The sequence below is a fragment of the Sitophilus oryzae genome, unplaced genomic scaffold (assembly GCF_002938485.1).
Source record: "Sitophilus oryzae breed Bouriz unplaced genomic scaffold, Soryzae_2.0 scaffold_172_pilon_pilon, whole genome shotgun sequence".
Classification (NCBI taxonomy): domain Eukaryota; kingdom Metazoa; phylum Arthropoda; class Insecta; order Coleoptera; family Curculionidae; genus Sitophilus; species Sitophilus oryzae.
The window spans coordinates 4,234,264-4,251,518 of NW_022146424.1; the positions used below are offsets into that span (position 1 = coordinate 4,234,264).

Consider the following 17,255-nt stretch of genomic DNA (forward strand, 5'->3'; position numbering starts at 1 on the left):
GTCGAATTTTTTACGAAAAAAACATGGAGAGAATATCGTTTCCCCTCTCACGGATACCCCGGAGCTACAGAACGGACAGACGTACTGTAATTTTCTTGTATAGCAGAAAAATGCCACAAAGAAAAATAGCGCTCTTTTAATACCATCACCCGAAAAATGATATTACAAATATTTCGCAGAATTTTATTTAAATTTAGAAGTATTAAAGGCTAAAATCTACATATTTAATATGTAAAAACCACAGGATTATGCACAGAATACACAAGTATACCTTTTTATTGCTTTAACAACAAAATCATTCTTCGAATTTTTGAAAATTAGCATATGGGTAATTTAGATTAGATAATACCATATATCTCTATATTTATAATAATAATCAAAATTTTTGTCATAAGTTAGTTACCACCAACCACTCTGTCTCCAGGCAAATAAAAAAAACATTATCCGGAAATTATATTATAAAGATACATATAATCTCTGTATCGTTGTATTTTGAAGGGTATTAATATTACTTTGAAAGACTATTATTGATATTAACCTTGATTATAGATGATTAGGATATTAATTTTTAAAAATTGCTCTCCCAAAAAGTATCTTTAGAAAATGTGTATTTTTATGTAGATAATAAATTTAACATTATTATACACCTATGAATGCAGCAAATTGAGGTTGCATTTATAAACTTAATGACAAAGATTGTTTTGTAATAACTTTCTATCCTGAAGACGCACTCTGATGCATATATGAAAACATTTAGTTGTATAGTTTTCTTAGCAAAACATTATGGCTTATGCTACAGGTAAGCTAGTTTTGTTTTGCAATTCCATAAAACTAATTACAGTGGAACAGGTTGTACAGTATTGTATTTCTAATTATTTAATTGAAAACAGTACAATCTGGTTCAAACAAGAATATGTTTTTAAACCTGATTCATTGATACGCTTATGCAACCCAATATATTGGAACTTAATATCTATAGCATTAACCCATTAACATCCAAATCCAAATTAGCTAAATATTGAGGCTAACAAATTATTTGAATCTTTTCCAAATTTATTTTATTAAAGAGGCCCATTTATTTTTTTTACCTGTGTCTTCTGCGCATTTGCGAATTCTAGGAAAGATCCTTGGCTGGATTATTCAAATTTCTATTCATTCCTTCTCGCATGATTCCTGCTCTCTGTCATTTGATGTCTAATCGTCTATGTTCGCAAGTCGATTTTGCCAAAATTGACTCGCTCTTCGCTGGTTTTTTGTCCGTTTGCTCGTGATTAATTTAATTTTTTTATCTGAAGTGTTTAGTGAAGTGCTTGAAAATAATTTCCAGCTGTTATCGTCTAATATCTGGAAGATTGGATAATCTCAAATGTGTGGAAGTGCCATATTCAGAAAATAGGGATCACATTTCCATAATTTTGGGCGTCTTTTTGGCCAGTGGTGTGGCGAAAATTTGCGAAAAATCGTTTTTTTGCGTGACCTGTTTTAAGATCAAAGCGAAAATGAAGATTTATAAACTTTTAATATTAAACCAGTTGATTAGAAGCTCCAAGACTGAAATTGAATTTAATTTTCAATTATAAATTGTAATAAAATACGTTTAATAGTAAAAAGTGAGGTTAAAAACGATCAGACATTCGTGGAATTTGTGACGGATATTTGTTCTTTGTAGTGATAATTAAATCATAAAGTGACTAAGCCAGTAATTAAGAAAGAAGTGCAAATATTCGAACATTTGGGAAAAACACTATAATTAGTATTCTAAACAGAATTCAGCTCTTCAATATTTTTATTGAATTGATGTGTCTTTATAAGTCTATATCTATTATGTATTCTAGTGACTTTAATAGATACATTAAGGTTGTTTGCGGAAAATACTTGGATAGGATTTGCGAAATATCCGCAAATAAGATGCATCAGATCGAATGCTCCTTCTTTTCTACTGAGGCCGCATACAGAGCAAAGAACGATCCTGGGGATTGACAGAGGCTCTTCCAGGCATCTTATTATGGTTATTTGACATTTATTTGATGTCTTCTATGTATCTGATGATTTTTTTCATGGTAAGTTTACAAAGAACTATTACCATATGTTCTTTTGAAAAGAATTGCTTTAATTATAATATAAAAGTATATATTTTTAATAAAAAATTATGTTGTTACATAAGATATACATACATATACCTCTCTAAATTTAGCTGGAATCTGTATATCAGGATAGTTCAATAACATATTTTACTATTTATTAAAGTATATTTACTTTTTACCATACATGGTGACCCCATGTAATGAAAAAAACTCTATCTGTACCAGGTTTCTGCTCCGAGATTTTCAGTCAACCTCAAACCATTAAACTGATACAGAGCTAGAGAACTGATATGTTATACCTTGTATAAATTCACTCAAACTTTTTAGGTTTTCCATACATGTTTTAACCTGATCCACGTTGATGTTTTTATGTTCAAATCGAAGTTAGTTCATAAAAGATGTGGTTAAGAGTGCGTCGAAAAGAATAAGCACAGGCTGTCCCAACTTAAGCACTACGAGGTGTCTCTCAGAAGGGGGCTGGTTACATTGGAGGACTTTTAGCTAGAACTTGCGTGAAAGCTCGTTTCAACAAGAACAATAATTGACTTTTTTAGATGGGAAAGTTGTTTTTCGATTAAAATTTTAATTAACTAAACAAATAAGCGCAAAATTAAAGTAAAAGGTGTCGGGTTAGTTGTTTAGATTTATTTGTGTTTATTCTATGTTAAATTGGTGTTTAAAGCTAATCACTCAGCAGTAATAGACAATTTTATGATGGGGAGTGATAATTTTCTTATGAAGTTGTTTGGGCAAAGGGAAGTCAGAAATATGAAGACCATGGAACAAATAGAGGAGTTATTGGGAGGTAATTTATGTTATAATGTTTAGTAATATAAATCCATTTTTTTATCATCATAATCATCAGTTTCAGCTTATTCATGATAGTCTCCCACACATATTTAGATACTCTCTTTGTAATTGAGAGTTGAGACTATTGATAATAACAATGGTCTTTGATGAAAAATTTGACAGTGTAATATACAATATTTTATAAAATGTTGTATATTACAATATTAATTTGTCAAAGATTTCTTATAAAAGATATTTGATGAACAATTTGACAATATAAGGCTACCTACTATTGGACTATTAAATTTCTTTGTCAAAGATTATTTATAAAAGATCTTTGTTAAAGAATTTGACAGTGTAATATACAATATTTTATAAAATATTTTATATTACACATACATATTTTATGAAATATTTTATACTACATTATTGTAATTTTTTCATCACACATCTTTTATAAACAATTTTTTGACAAAGAAATTTTTTATTGTAATAGCGGCCTATTATACATTACAATATTAATTTGTCAAAGATCTTTTATAAAAGATATTTGATGAACAATTTGACAGTGTTAGACTGCTATTGGACTATAAAATTGTCAAAGATTATCTATAAAGGATCTTTGATAAAGAATTTGACAGTGTAATATACCATATTTTATAATTACATATTTTATAAAATATTGTATACTACATTATTGTAATTTTTTCATTGAAGTCCTTTTATAAACGATTTTTGACAAAGAAATTTTATATTGTTATTTGAGACCATTGGTCACGTTCATCAGGACAAGTTGATCAGTGAGCGATGTGCCATCGATTGGTTGTCCTGCTGAACGCGCTTTTTAGCATCCCTTAGACGAGGAACTCTCTTTCCTTGTTCCATTCCCGACACCTCATAAATTTGATTATCAAAATCATAAGTAATGCATATTAAATTGTTTTCACCCATTTTTGGCACAAATCGAGGGGATTAGTCAACCGAGAACAATAAACAAAATGGTTTGTTTTCGTTTTCCAAAGCATTTTGTGACATTTGGCGTATGTGACGTTTAATCCATCATGCATCGGTAGCGTAGCGTATTTTAAATCTGATGGAAAAAATGGCGACTGATCCCAGAGCGCTCACAACTAATCGGCGCGTTCAGCAGAAAATTAGTGATCGCTGCAGTAGCGCTACGTCCTGATGAACGCGACCATTGATAATAACAATGGTCTTTGACGAAAAATTCGACAGTGTAATATACAATATTTTATAAAATGTTGTATATTACAATATTAATTTGTCAAAGATTTCTTTTAAAAGATATTTGATGAACAATTTGACAATATAAGGCTACTATTAGACTATTAAATTTCTTTGTCAAAGATTATTTATAAAAGATCTTTGTTAAAGAATTTGACAGTGTAATATACAATATTTTATAAAATATTGTGTGTATAAATATATAAGTAATAATATAAGTATTGTGTAATATACAATATTTTATAAAATATTGTATATTACACATACATATTTTATGAAGTATTGTATACCACATTATTGTAATTTTTTCATCAGGCATCTTTTATAAACGATTTTTGACAAAGAAATTTTATATAGTAATAGCGGCCTAATAATTATACAATATTTTATAAAATATTGTACATTACAATATTAATTTGTCAAAGATTTTTTATAAAAGATATTTGATGAACAACTTGACAGTGTTAGACTGCTATTGGATTATAAAATTGTCAAAGTTTATCTATAAAAGATCTTTGATAAAGAATTTGACAGTGTAATATACCATATTTTATAGTTACATATTTTATAAAATATTGTATACTACATTATTGTAATTTTTTCATCAAAGACCTTTTATAAACGATTTTTGACAAAGAAATTTTATATTCTTATAGCAGTCTAAAATACAATATTTTATAAAATAAGTCAATTATAAAATAAGTAAAATCCTTTATCAAAGATCTTTTATAAATAATCTTTGACAACTAAATTTTATAGTCTAATACTGGTTTTAGGGTACAACCAGGTTTAAAAGCAATTTTTTTATTATGCAAATAAGTCCCCAGGATGTACATATTTGAATTTCGTAGTTGCTTAAGCAAATTTATTCATACTTTGCATCACTTTAGTCTAATTTTATACAACTAAATATATTTTTCTATAAAAACTATAAATTGGTTCAATAAATTTAAAGGAATATATGACCATTAGATAAATATTTGACTAGCAGAGGGACTCCAATCGACTATTTTCGCTGTTACCTCGAGAATCGCCTGCTATTGGTTAAAAATTACAAAATTTTATTCTTTGTCTATGTAGATGGCTGATAATTAATAATGAGGTTTTTTAGCCATTTAGTTTTTTGTGTCAAGTTTGACAAATACTAACAGCGTAAATTTTGTTGTCATTTTTAATCTATTTTAAAGAAAAGGCTGACGCCAAAGTCAAATTTTACCTAAATCAATAAATAAAGAATCCTATACTGGGGTGCGTCTCAAAAGTGGCTCACCCCTATACCTTTTTTATTTTTTTTACTCACCCCTATACCTTCTTTATTCAATAGAAAATGACATTCTGAATGGAATGATATATGATTTGTCACCTTTTGACATTCTCGGTTAATAAAAAATCGTTTTTTAAATTTCAATCTACAGTGCCATGACTATGTTCAAAAACGCTAATTTTTAATCAAAAAGCTTTGGAAAAATAAATTTGGTTTTTAATATCTTGTCCTGACCGGTTAAAAGATGCCCAAATCGTATTTTTAATCATATCTCAATTTTTTCAAACGAAACGAGGGTGATTCATTAGCATATTTGGAAAAACCATTTTTTTTCTAAGTTGGTATTTCGAGTCAAATTGTTGTTATGAACCGCATGTTACAATTTCAAATAAACCATATGCGAAAATATCAAAAATTGACATATGATATGTCATTCTATTCAGAATGTGATTTTTTATCGAATAAGGTAAAAAAATACCGAGGGTACCATTTAAAAATCAAAAGTTGTAGTCATTTCCGGTGAAACAGGAAGTGACCGAAAACAATTGAATACGTCAATCAATTCTAATTTATGTCATATACTAACATACCAAATTTCGTTTTTTTATCTAAAAAAATAGAAAAAGTTTAGGGGTGAGCCACTTTTGAGACGCACCACGCACCCAGTATATGATGCGGACTTTATACGGGTGTCCCAGAAATAAGTGCAGATCTTTTAAGGAGTGATAGATCCGGCCAAAAAAACATTTTTTCTCTTTACCATTTTTTAAAATAAATTAAAAATAACTGAGTTAAACTTTAAAATTTTTAAAGTCAATGTCAAAACATAACATGACACATATAAATAATGTTAAAACATTTTGAGAACCGCTGGCAATAATCGGTTATTAAGCGAATTCGACGCCCTGTGTTGCCAGATAGTCAAAAGAAGTATATGCCACAGATGCTATAATTAGCGAAATCTGAAATCCCTGGAATGAGTTGCGTGTCGTTTGTATACAGTTTATTTGTCTGATTTTGATGACGTTCCGAATAGTGAATTCCGATAAATATGTTGGTATTTTCTTTTATGTGATCTCAGAATGAATAATATAGTGAATTATTTTATTAAATTTAGTTTTAAATAAAGTTATTTTTGCGATTTTCGTAAGAATTAATTTTACCCAGTTTGGTTCTCATTGAAAGGGTAAATACAAGCAAAATATTTAAAAGAATGTTTTTTTACTGAAACTACTTCGTCATATGGCAATGTTAAGAGTTATTTTTGAAGTATAATTAAAAATAAATATAAAAATGTGGTATGCTTAAAAGTAATTAATGTGGTGTGTTTCTAGAATTGTTAGAAATAGACACTGATATGATTAGAATTAATACTCGTAATTTTTGTGTACAAATTTAAAATTGCAGTGAATGCAAATATCTTGAATATGGATAATGTAGGAGGTGGCAACACTGCAAGATTTAGATACACCGTAGAAATCTAAACAAGTGGCTCTAAAATGTTTTTTTTCTAAATTTCCCGGAAAATGTTACGAAAAATATTTAACAATTTTTTTCGCAAAACTGTCGACCAACGGCTGGGTTCTTGGTCAGCTATTCAATTATTCTTGAAATTGGCTGTAGAAATTTGCTGATAACTTCAGCGTTCAGAGGCGGTGCGTCGTCTTGCTGGAAAAATATGGTTTCGAGTTCCATTAAGGGCATATCATCAATGAGGGGTCCAAAGCCTACTAGTTAAAAGTGGCGAACTTTTAAAAATTCTGTATTTCGAAGGGGATTATAACAAAATATCAAGTGTGCTATATTTTTGGAAAGGTAATTTTAAATTCTTTTTAGTTAATTAAAAATATACAGGGTGTCCCGTATAAAAAATCAAATTTTCTGTTGATAATTCTTAAATTGTTAGTTTTAAAAAAATTATACTTAAACCATTAAATTCTACGTAAAAAGGTGCTTTGGAAATATTTTCATAAAAATACAAAATTTTCCATACCAAAAAAGTTACAGCGATTTGTTAAAAATGCATATTTTTGAAAAACACCCCGTAACTCCGAAACGGTAACAGATATCGATGTGCGGTTTTCACCATCATGTTTTTGACAAAAATTGAACTCCAGACACCGATATTAGTTTTTGTCTATCTCCTATAGAAAAGGGTGTTTCCATTTAAAAGCGTCGAATTTGACCCACTCTGTACATTGGCGCCATTTATCTTTTAATTCTATCTATAGACAGTACAAATTTCAACGAACCCTGTGAAGCCTGCAAAATAAATAATTTCCTATAATCTTTCTTATTTAATAATTTTTAAAGACTGTAAAAATAATTGACACTAATCTTTAATCTTTTACCCAAAGAGGATCGATCAAATTACTCACAACTCATCTAAGAAAAATATTTGCAAATTTATAAAGGTGTATTTAATGTCATGTAATCGCAACATTACTGGTTTAATGAATGAAAAATTACTGTTTAAATCACGTAATTATGTCCTTGATATGATCGTGTGCATATTTTTTTTATTTTACATCCTAGATTATACAATTTAAAACAATTTGTTATAAGCGCGACTAATCGTTATAAGAATTATTCTTATTTTAAATTTTCAAACGACACAACTAAAACCTATTTTATTATTTAGAAATAAGTGCGTACTTAAAATTTATGTAGGTATACTAATATATTTTTGTGTATAAAAATGTAAGCTGTATATAAAGCAAATATGGCTGGACACCTATTGGTCGTACCATCAGGTAACAACTAGTTTAATTGAACCATCATGGTGTGGTTACATATCATAAAAAATAAATAGAGGCTAGGTTTTGTGTTTTATAGTTTGTTTATGGTTTTCAACGATAATGTGTAATGAACTGGAATTTCCTACGAATAATTTAAATTTCGTAAAGGCTCTTGTTTTTTTTCCTTTGGAGTCTAATTGTGATATTTTATTTTCTTTGTAGAATATACTGTATGTGGTTTCAAATCAATAACTGAAGTGTTTTCTTCATATATCCATATGCCTTTATGTTAACCCGTTAAAATAAAGTGATATAATGCATTAATTTACCTGTATTGTTGGTTGCAAATGTATTCAATTTTTATTTTTCTAAAGATTACAAGTCTCATCTCTTTTTTCTGTCGATCTGTTACTTAAGTTTTTTTCTTAGATTTTGAGAACATCATTTTTGATAATTTTGAAAGAAAAAGGGTTATATTCATGTTATATTACTTTGTGAGTTTAGGGCTTATGAAAAATTGTTTTACAATCATACTGTATATGACAAAAGTACAGGGTGGCGCACCTCATTCACCTCGGTTGATTATACGAAAACGGAAAGATGTAGAAACAAAATATTTTATGGGTATATGTGGGAAGGCAATGTGCATAATTTAAAATTATTTTGAAATGTACCGGGTGTGTCAGAACTAAGATCCATACCAAAGTTAAATTTTTTCTTATGGAACACCCGGTATTTTATTTCATTTTTGGACTCTTGGACCCTAAAAAAGGCATTTATTATAAGGGTAAAATGTGTTTAAAATCATTGGTTTTTGAGGTATTTAAAGATATTTAAATATGCATGCTACAAGAGAATTGATTATCAACACCCTGTACATTACTTTTCAGAATTAATTATTGTGCTGAGTTTAAAGGTTAAGAAAGAAACTTTACTGAAAAATGTTATTGTTTCCTTAAATTTATACAGGGGTACCAAAAATTAGTGATCTATTTTAAGGATTTATTTTACATAAAAACTTGGTTATTTCAAATGCAACACCCTGTATTTTATTAAATAAATTGAAGCAGATTCAAATGCTCTTTCAAACTATATTAGGGTTTCCTATACCTATCTATCTCAGATTTTGAATAAAAAGCGATTTTTAAATAAAATGGCAATCAAGATGGCTGGTATCGCCATGGAAATTTTCTAGTGACAGTAACTATTTTCAAAGTCGACATTACTGTATGGACATTATTATTTAAACAGTTTACTAAAATTTACCCACAATTGTTTAATAAGTAAGTATTCTTAATTTTATGAAAAAAAAATAAAGCCATATCTGCTGGTGGAACGAATGGATATGTTACTAGTGATTTTATTTTGTGAGGAATATTATTTCTCGACCTCAACAGCCTAATGCTCAGGAATATCCAAATAGGAATCTTCCTGATAAGCGTTCTTTTGAAAAATTACTTGTCCTATTTTCTATTTCGCAGAGTTGGTAGTGTTGTTTATAAAAAACCTACTTGGCAGAAACCTGTCGTTGGAAGTGAAAAAATTGAATTTGCCGTAATTGGATCTTTTATAAAAAATTCATATATCTGCAAGTTATCGTAAAATAAAACAAAGAATTACTTCTTCGTTTTTCTTGATAGAATAATAAATACATATTAATAAATATTATTTATTAAATTATTATAGGCCAATTAAATAAAAGTAAACTGGTATAGATTTAAATAAAGTCTATAAACTAATGTCGATTTTGAAAATAGTTACTAACTGTTACTAGAAAATTGCCATGGCGATACCAGCCATCTTGATTGCCATTTTATTTAAAAATCGCTTTTTATTCAAAATCTGAGATAGATAGGTATAGGAAACCCTAATATAGTTTGAAAAAGCATTTAAATCTGCTTCGATTTATTTAAAAAAATACAGTGTGTTGCATTTGAAATAACAAAGTTTTTATGTAAAATAAATCCTTAAAATAGATCACTAATTTTTGGCACCCCTGTATAAATTTAAGGAAGCAATAACATTTTTAGTAAAGTTTATTTCTTTGCCTTTAAACCCACCACAAGAATTAATTCTGAAAAGTAATGTACAGGGTATTGATAATCAATTCTTTTGCAGCATGCATATTTAAATATCTGTAAATATATCAAAAACCAATGATTTTAAACATATTTAACCCTTATAATAAATGCCCTTTTTTGGGCCCAAGAATCCAAAAATGAAATAAAATACAGGGTGTTCCATAAGAAAAAATATAACTTTGGTATGGATCATAGTTCTGAGACACCCTGTATATTTCAAAATAATTTTAAATTGTGCACATTGACTCCCCACATATACCTATAAAATATTTTGTCTCTACATCTTACCCTTTTCGTATAATCAACCGAGGCGAATGAGGTGCGCCACCCTGTATATTGTATGTATGTATTGTTTTATTAGGTGTAAAAATGATACTTTTTGTAGCGAGGCTATACGTTACGAGGCATTACAGGCGAGGTACAAAAAAGTCATTTTTACTCCAAATAGAAACATGCTATTTTTTTCAAACGTCACAAATAACTATTTAAACAATTTCAAACGTTGCAAATAATATGAAAATATTTAAAAGTAATACCTTGTAAGAAATTGTATATCGAGAAACTATGGTAACATCCGTTGAAATTGACACTTTATGTCAGTTTAATAATATATTTTCCTACTTTTGTACTTTGCGTGAAAGTGCATACTTTTATGCCTAGGCGTTAAAATGATTTTTTATATCGTCAATCACGTCGCAAAAATTAATACTTTCGTGACGTTTAAAAAATGTTTTTTGATTAAGCAGACTTTGGAGAATGACAGATAAATAATTATTTTTTGAAGGGGGGATTTTAGTAGGATTTGATTGATTTTTTTTAACTGTCAGCCTGTGCTATCAGCATCCAAAGCCAGTTTAATCATAAAACTCTTTGATCGTACTATATATTGTAAATTCACAATTAAAATCAAAATACTAGATACCGATCGGGTTGGAACTTTATTTTTCACAATTAGTAGTATTTATTTTACTAAAGCTGTAATATATTATAATATGTAACCTAGATATATTAACTTCATTTCAGAAGAATACATAAACGTTTTTAAAATATATAATTGTTTTTTTCTTCAGACATTTTTCTACACACGCATAAACCGACAATACTGTTTGCTGCTTTTTATTTTGTCTCTCTGTCTGACATGAACGTTTTTAAAATATATAATTGTTTTTTCTACAGAAATTTTTCTACACCCGTAAAAACCGGCAACACTGTTTGCCGCTTTTTATTTTGTCTCTCTGTCTGTCAACCGGTTATTTATATTTATCTCTGTCGCATGCATTAAAATACAGACCACGTAGATAAAGTGTCCAGGCTGGTATATTTTCATAACCATTTGTAACTCTTATTTTATGTATGGATTACAATAAAGACTTATTATTATTATTATTATATCTAAGTAAATATAGTATAAATAAGTCCTTATTTAAATATACATATTTTACTTTTGTGTAATTGAAGTTACTGAGCATATAGGATAATATATACAAATCAAACTTTTCTGTCATATTTTAAAGCCGTTTATAAATAAACCTGCATCTTAGCTTAAGTACATAATGCTCTAAATATATGTTGATTAAATTATCAGATATTGCAAATATCTAACATTTTATTTACATATCAAAATTCTAGTTTAAACCACTTTTTAAATTGTTTTTTTTATAACTTTTAATCCAATTTTGAAATCTAGATTTTTTTGTAATCATGTACAAGATAACTGCCACTTGTCTGAATTTTGAGATTTAAAATCGTAAAATTTAAAATTTTGAGTGTGTGTACGTAATTTTTATTACTAAAATAAATCATACACTGCAAACATATTGGGGAACTATATTAAATCTAGCTCAAGCAACTTTAAAATTGATAATTGTCATACATTAAAAAAGGAAACAATCTTTTGATCTTATCTGTTTTATTAAATTTTAAAACAAAATTAAAAAAATACAAATGCATTTGAAATAATTTTACAGTGAAAATTACATTATAATTCATATTGAAATTTTATCGATCAAAAACTAAATCTTGTATTTTTTTTTTAATTAATCCTTTTTTAGTGATACATTTTATTAAAAGAATTTAATGTGTAAAACCTTATTATCGTCTGTCACAATTACACTAGACTTATCTGTTTTCAAAGGAATTGTTCACTTCTACACAATCAGTACATATTTACTTTTCTGTTTATCATAGTCATTTTTCGGTTTTTGAATCAGAACGTGTAAAAAGTGATCGCGAAAAGCCATAGAAAAATCACAATTGTTTTATTCTAGGTTCACATTCCCATGAACAGAAGATGTTCATCAACAAGGATCAAGATGATCAGATGGAAATACATTACTACCGAACCAGTAGGGCAAAGACGGCCCTTACTTATCTAGGATTTGTGTTAACTTGCGGTCTGCTGAGGCTGTTTTATCATTGGGTTCCGAGATTGTATTTGTTTTCTACTAGTGTCAATTGCAAGATCAATCAGGCTGAAAAAATACTTGTAGTGGTAAATTATTATTATATTTATACTATTAATATTTTGTCGTACATATTTATATACAGTGTAACCGAATGGAAATTAAACTACAGTTCATACCAAATAAACATTTAATCACGTGATTAAGCTTGACCGGCACAACGTTGCCCACTTTTAACTCAAACTTTACCATCAAAAAAACTCACCTCCTTAACAGCACTTAAGGGACATAAAGGACCATTACTACCGCTTTCCCGTTCAAAATATTCTAATAAAGTTGCGATGAGTTTTTTACGGCTATTAAGTTATCTTGTACCGGGTGTCCCACTAATAGCTCTCGGCTGTATCTCGGAAAGTATTAGCCATAGGGCTTACGGAAAAAATATTTATAACTAAAGGGGCTATGAGAAATTGCTGGAAATTATTTTCAAGTTTTTAAAACGGCCGCTAGGTGGCGCAACTGCTATGGAAAATAAGAAAATAGATTTTTTACAGAATTTTGCCTAGATAATGAGTACTATAAATAATAGCTTCATAATCTTCAGTAAATTTCGGATTTTTTTTGTTAGAACCATTTTCCCATTTCTGCTAAAATAAAGTGGTAGGGGGGAGGTTAGATCTATCTTTATTTAAATGTTAATAACTCCGGACTGGATGATCAGAATCCAACAAACGAGGGCTCGTTTAAAAGAGCGTTTCTTACTCTATATTATACCATAATAATATCAATAATAATGTTTTGAACGTAGACGCTAGAGGGCGCTTCCTTACAATTTAACAAACATAGCGCGTTTTTTCGAAAAAATTAAATACGATAGTATGTGCTATTTTAGCTGGTAATAAAGAGTAGTAAAAGCTTAAAAAGTGGGAAATTTAAATTCAGCTTAGTCAGCACGGCGCGGAATATGTCCATGGTTGGCAACACTTAATTTAAAAATCGCACCCTCGATGACCTAATTAAAAGTTTATTTGATATGAACCGTATTTGAGCTGTACCATGGATATCTCAGAGGAATATAAAGTAAAATTAGAGGAGTTATAATAGCCAAATTGTTTCATATCTATGTTATTTTTATTGAAAGCTCTTTAGTTATTTCTCTGAGATGGATAAAGTCTATACTATGATAAAGATATGTTAGTACATATATGACATAAATCGGGATTGATTGATGTTCAATTAGTCTCGGTCACTTCCTGTTTTACCGGAAATTGCCACCTTTGATTTTAAATTTCAATCTAGAGTGGATATGGCTGTGTTAAAACTATTAATCAAGGAGCCTTGGAATTCTTTTCGTGCCTTTTTCTGGCCTGCTAAAAGATACCCAAATCGTATTTTTAATCACATAACTCAATTTTTGTCAAATACAACTTGGGCGGCTCATTAGTTTATTTGAAAAAAGCATTTTTTTACGAATAATTTGGTACCACACACTTGGTATTTCGAGTCAAATTGTCGTTATTTCAAATAAACCATATTCAAAAAGGTCAAAAGTTGACCTATCATATGTCATTCTGTTCAGAGTGTCATTAGGTTTGTTCTCACAGCTGTAAGAAACATATTTCCAACAGATAATCATGCGCAATAGGGTAAAACGCGTTCGTACAGAAATTTTTGATTGGTTTCCAACCAACAGTACGCTGTTCGCACAGAAAATTCTGATTGTTAGCTGACAGTCAGACCTGTTCGCGGATCTTTTGCAAGTAAAGTGTCCGGCGCATGCGTATTGCGACCCGACGTCATTAATTGGTAAACTTAACCTACAAAACGTGTGTTGTTTTTGTTTAGTGTTTTATTCTTCAAAAATAAAGAAATGAAATGAGCGATTTTGAATCTTCCGAAGAATCTGAGGCGTCCGGATTTTCGGATACAGACAGACCGAGAAGAGCTGATGGAGGAACGGGTTAGGCCCAAGAATCAAAATTACAAAACATTAAAACATTAAAGAACAAAACCAAAAATATTAAAAGATATCTTTGGTTATTAATTCCCTGTTCGTTTTCTTCTTTATTCGGTATTACGTAGGAGTTAAAATTAGTGGTATTATTAGATCAAAAAAGAAGAGTAGGGGATTCGCTGTTCGCACAGACAGTTTGAAACATGTTTGAAATCGACAAGAAACTGCATTATTTGAGACCTGCGCATTAACACCGGTTTGGAAGAAGTCACAAACATGTTGGGAACACGCTGTGAGAACAAACCTATTTTCTATCGAATAAAGTAAAACAATACCGAGACTGTCATAAAAGACTGAAAACAATAAATGAATACGTCAATCAATCCTAATTTATTATTTTTGGAATTGATCTCAGACACTCAAAAAGGGATATAATCATATACAGTACGTCTGTCCGTTCTGTGGCTACGGGGTATCCGTGAGAGGGGAAACGATATTCTCTCGATGTTTTTCGTAAAAAATTAGACGACGCGTCCCATCAATAAAAATTCAACAAATTTGCAAGTAGCCAATAAAATGAGTGGGCGGAGCGATTTGCGGTGACGCACTCGTCAAATCGACGTATAAAATATATTTCTGTTTATTTAAATGTTTTTTGTCCGCATTCCTTTCATAGACACAGATCCAGCAGATGTACTGTACAGGGTGGTCCGAACTGTATTCCGGAAACTTCGGTAGCATATTCTGCAGATGAAAAGAATTTAAAAACTTCTTATAAATGTATGTCTTAAAATGTTTAGTTTTGGAGATACAGGGTGTAGAAGTTTCATTTTTATTTCGATTTTTTCCAAATAATTTCTGAAGTAACGTCAACATTTGGATGAAAATTGGTGTCTGGTAGTTTTTGACATGAGAAATTTGATTTTGTTGTCATTATGACTCCTATTTGTAGGGGGCGCCACGTACATGTGTTTTAACTGTTTTAAATAGTAATAACTTTTTGTCCGTACCTGTATAGAACTACTGAGTGAAAAAATATATATTTTCGTATTTTTTTACGTAAAACATATCTCTTGGTGAAAATCGTTATGAGCAACCCTTCTCGAGATATTTAGAATGGAAGTAGTCAATACATGTCATGCATGCTGAGTAGATAGTTATTTGACTGAAATGATAAATTTGGAAAAATTTTATTTTTTTCAATTAATTATAAAATGTTCTTCGAAAAAATGATAATTGATGATGATTTGGCACAAAAACATTTAAAATTTATGATTTAAGTAAGATTTTAATGACTGGTATTGATAATTTTGATTTAAAATATCTTGAGAACTATTACTGGTAGCGATTTTTATTAAGAGACCTTTTTTGCGTTAAAAACGTCGTAAATGTATAATTTTTTACTTAGTAGTTTTATACAGGTACGGACGAAAAGTTATTACTCTTCAAACCAGTTAAAAATATGTAGGTGGCGCCCTCTACAAGTAGGAGTCATATTTACATCAAAATCAAATTTATCATATCAAAAAACTCCCAGACACCAAATTTCATCCAAATATTGACGTTACTTCAGAAATTAAGTGTAATGGTAATAAATCGAAATAAAAATGAAACTTCTACACCATGTATCTCCGAAACTAAGCATTTTAGGACATACATTTATAAGAACTTTTTTACTTATTTTTATCTGCAGAATATGCTGCCGAAGTTTCCGGAATACAGTTCGGACCACCCTGTATACTTACGGATATAATATACTAGATAAATAATAATGACGTAACGTTGAACGGTGGTTTGTACCTTAGTCTAAGGTTTGTACAGGCTATACGTATTAATTGAACAAAAAAAAAACTCAACATGTACCTAAAAATTATCACACATACTTTTGCTTTTCCAGGAGTTGTATAATGGTAAACATAAAATTTACCATATCAAACAACTGAAAATCATCACGTCAGAATCAATTGAAAAATCCAAGCACAAGGATGACACAGTTTTAAACATTGAAGAAGTTCCTGCTTGCCCATCTTTGTCCATTCATTTTGAAAAGGGAGAATTCCGGAATATTGACAAGTTGGTTTAAATTTTCGATTTTTTTCTACTATTTTCTAATATTGGATATTTTTTCTAGATTATTAATGTTCACTGTGAAGAAAGTGCACTATATATACGAGAGCAACAAGCAAGAATTTGTTAAGTTGGCAGGCTTGGATGGTGGAGTTCCTTGTGATGTTTTCCATAAATATCTTCCTTTAACGTCAAATGAAAATTTTGTAAGGTCAGTAATAGGTCTTCAAAAATACAATAAAAATATTCTTTATATAAAATAGAAAACAAATTTCTTGCAGTATAGTTATATATTAAAATTATATAGGGATTCTTGCATGATACAAAGAATACAAGGTATGATATTGCGCAGGTTGGTCACTACGTCACAGGTGATAAACGGCACCATTGGTCGGCAAGCTCTGCGCGCCAATTTCAAATTGTCAAACAGATTGTGTCATCTGTGAAATTTGATTGTGTCAATATGTGAAAATAATTTTTCAAATGTCAAGCGCGATGATTTGACACAACTTTTGGGGTTATGTCCTAATTCTTCCCTATTTTAGGTCTCTTTTTATTAGTGGCAATTGAACAATATGGATATTTTTTTGTATGGCGTATGACGTCACAGGTGGTATGCGCAAACTTAACG

The 17,255-nt window shown here is 29.6% G+C and overlaps 1 protein-coding gene across 1 annotated transcript in view; it reads left to right on the forward strand.

The window, feature by feature from the left end:
- The first annotated feature begins 1,159 nt into the window (after positions 1–1,159).
- Positions 1,160–17,255, forward strand: part of LOC115881733 (probable cation-transporting ATPase 13A3) — a 29,671-nt gene continuing 13,575 nt past the window's right edge. Inside the window, exons 1-5 of the mRNA XM_030899352.1 lie at positions 1,160–2,060; positions 2,412–2,889; positions 12,469–12,692; positions 16,455–16,630; positions 16,689–16,835. Of these exons, the coding sequence (XP_030755212.1) occupies positions 2,796–2,889; positions 12,469–12,692; positions 16,455–16,630; positions 16,689–16,835 (641 nt within the window). The 5' untranslated portion in view covers positions 1,160–2,060; positions 2,412–2,795. The remainder of the gene's footprint in view (positions 2,061–2,411; positions 2,890–12,468; positions 12,693–16,454; positions 16,631–16,688; positions 16,836–17,255) is intronic.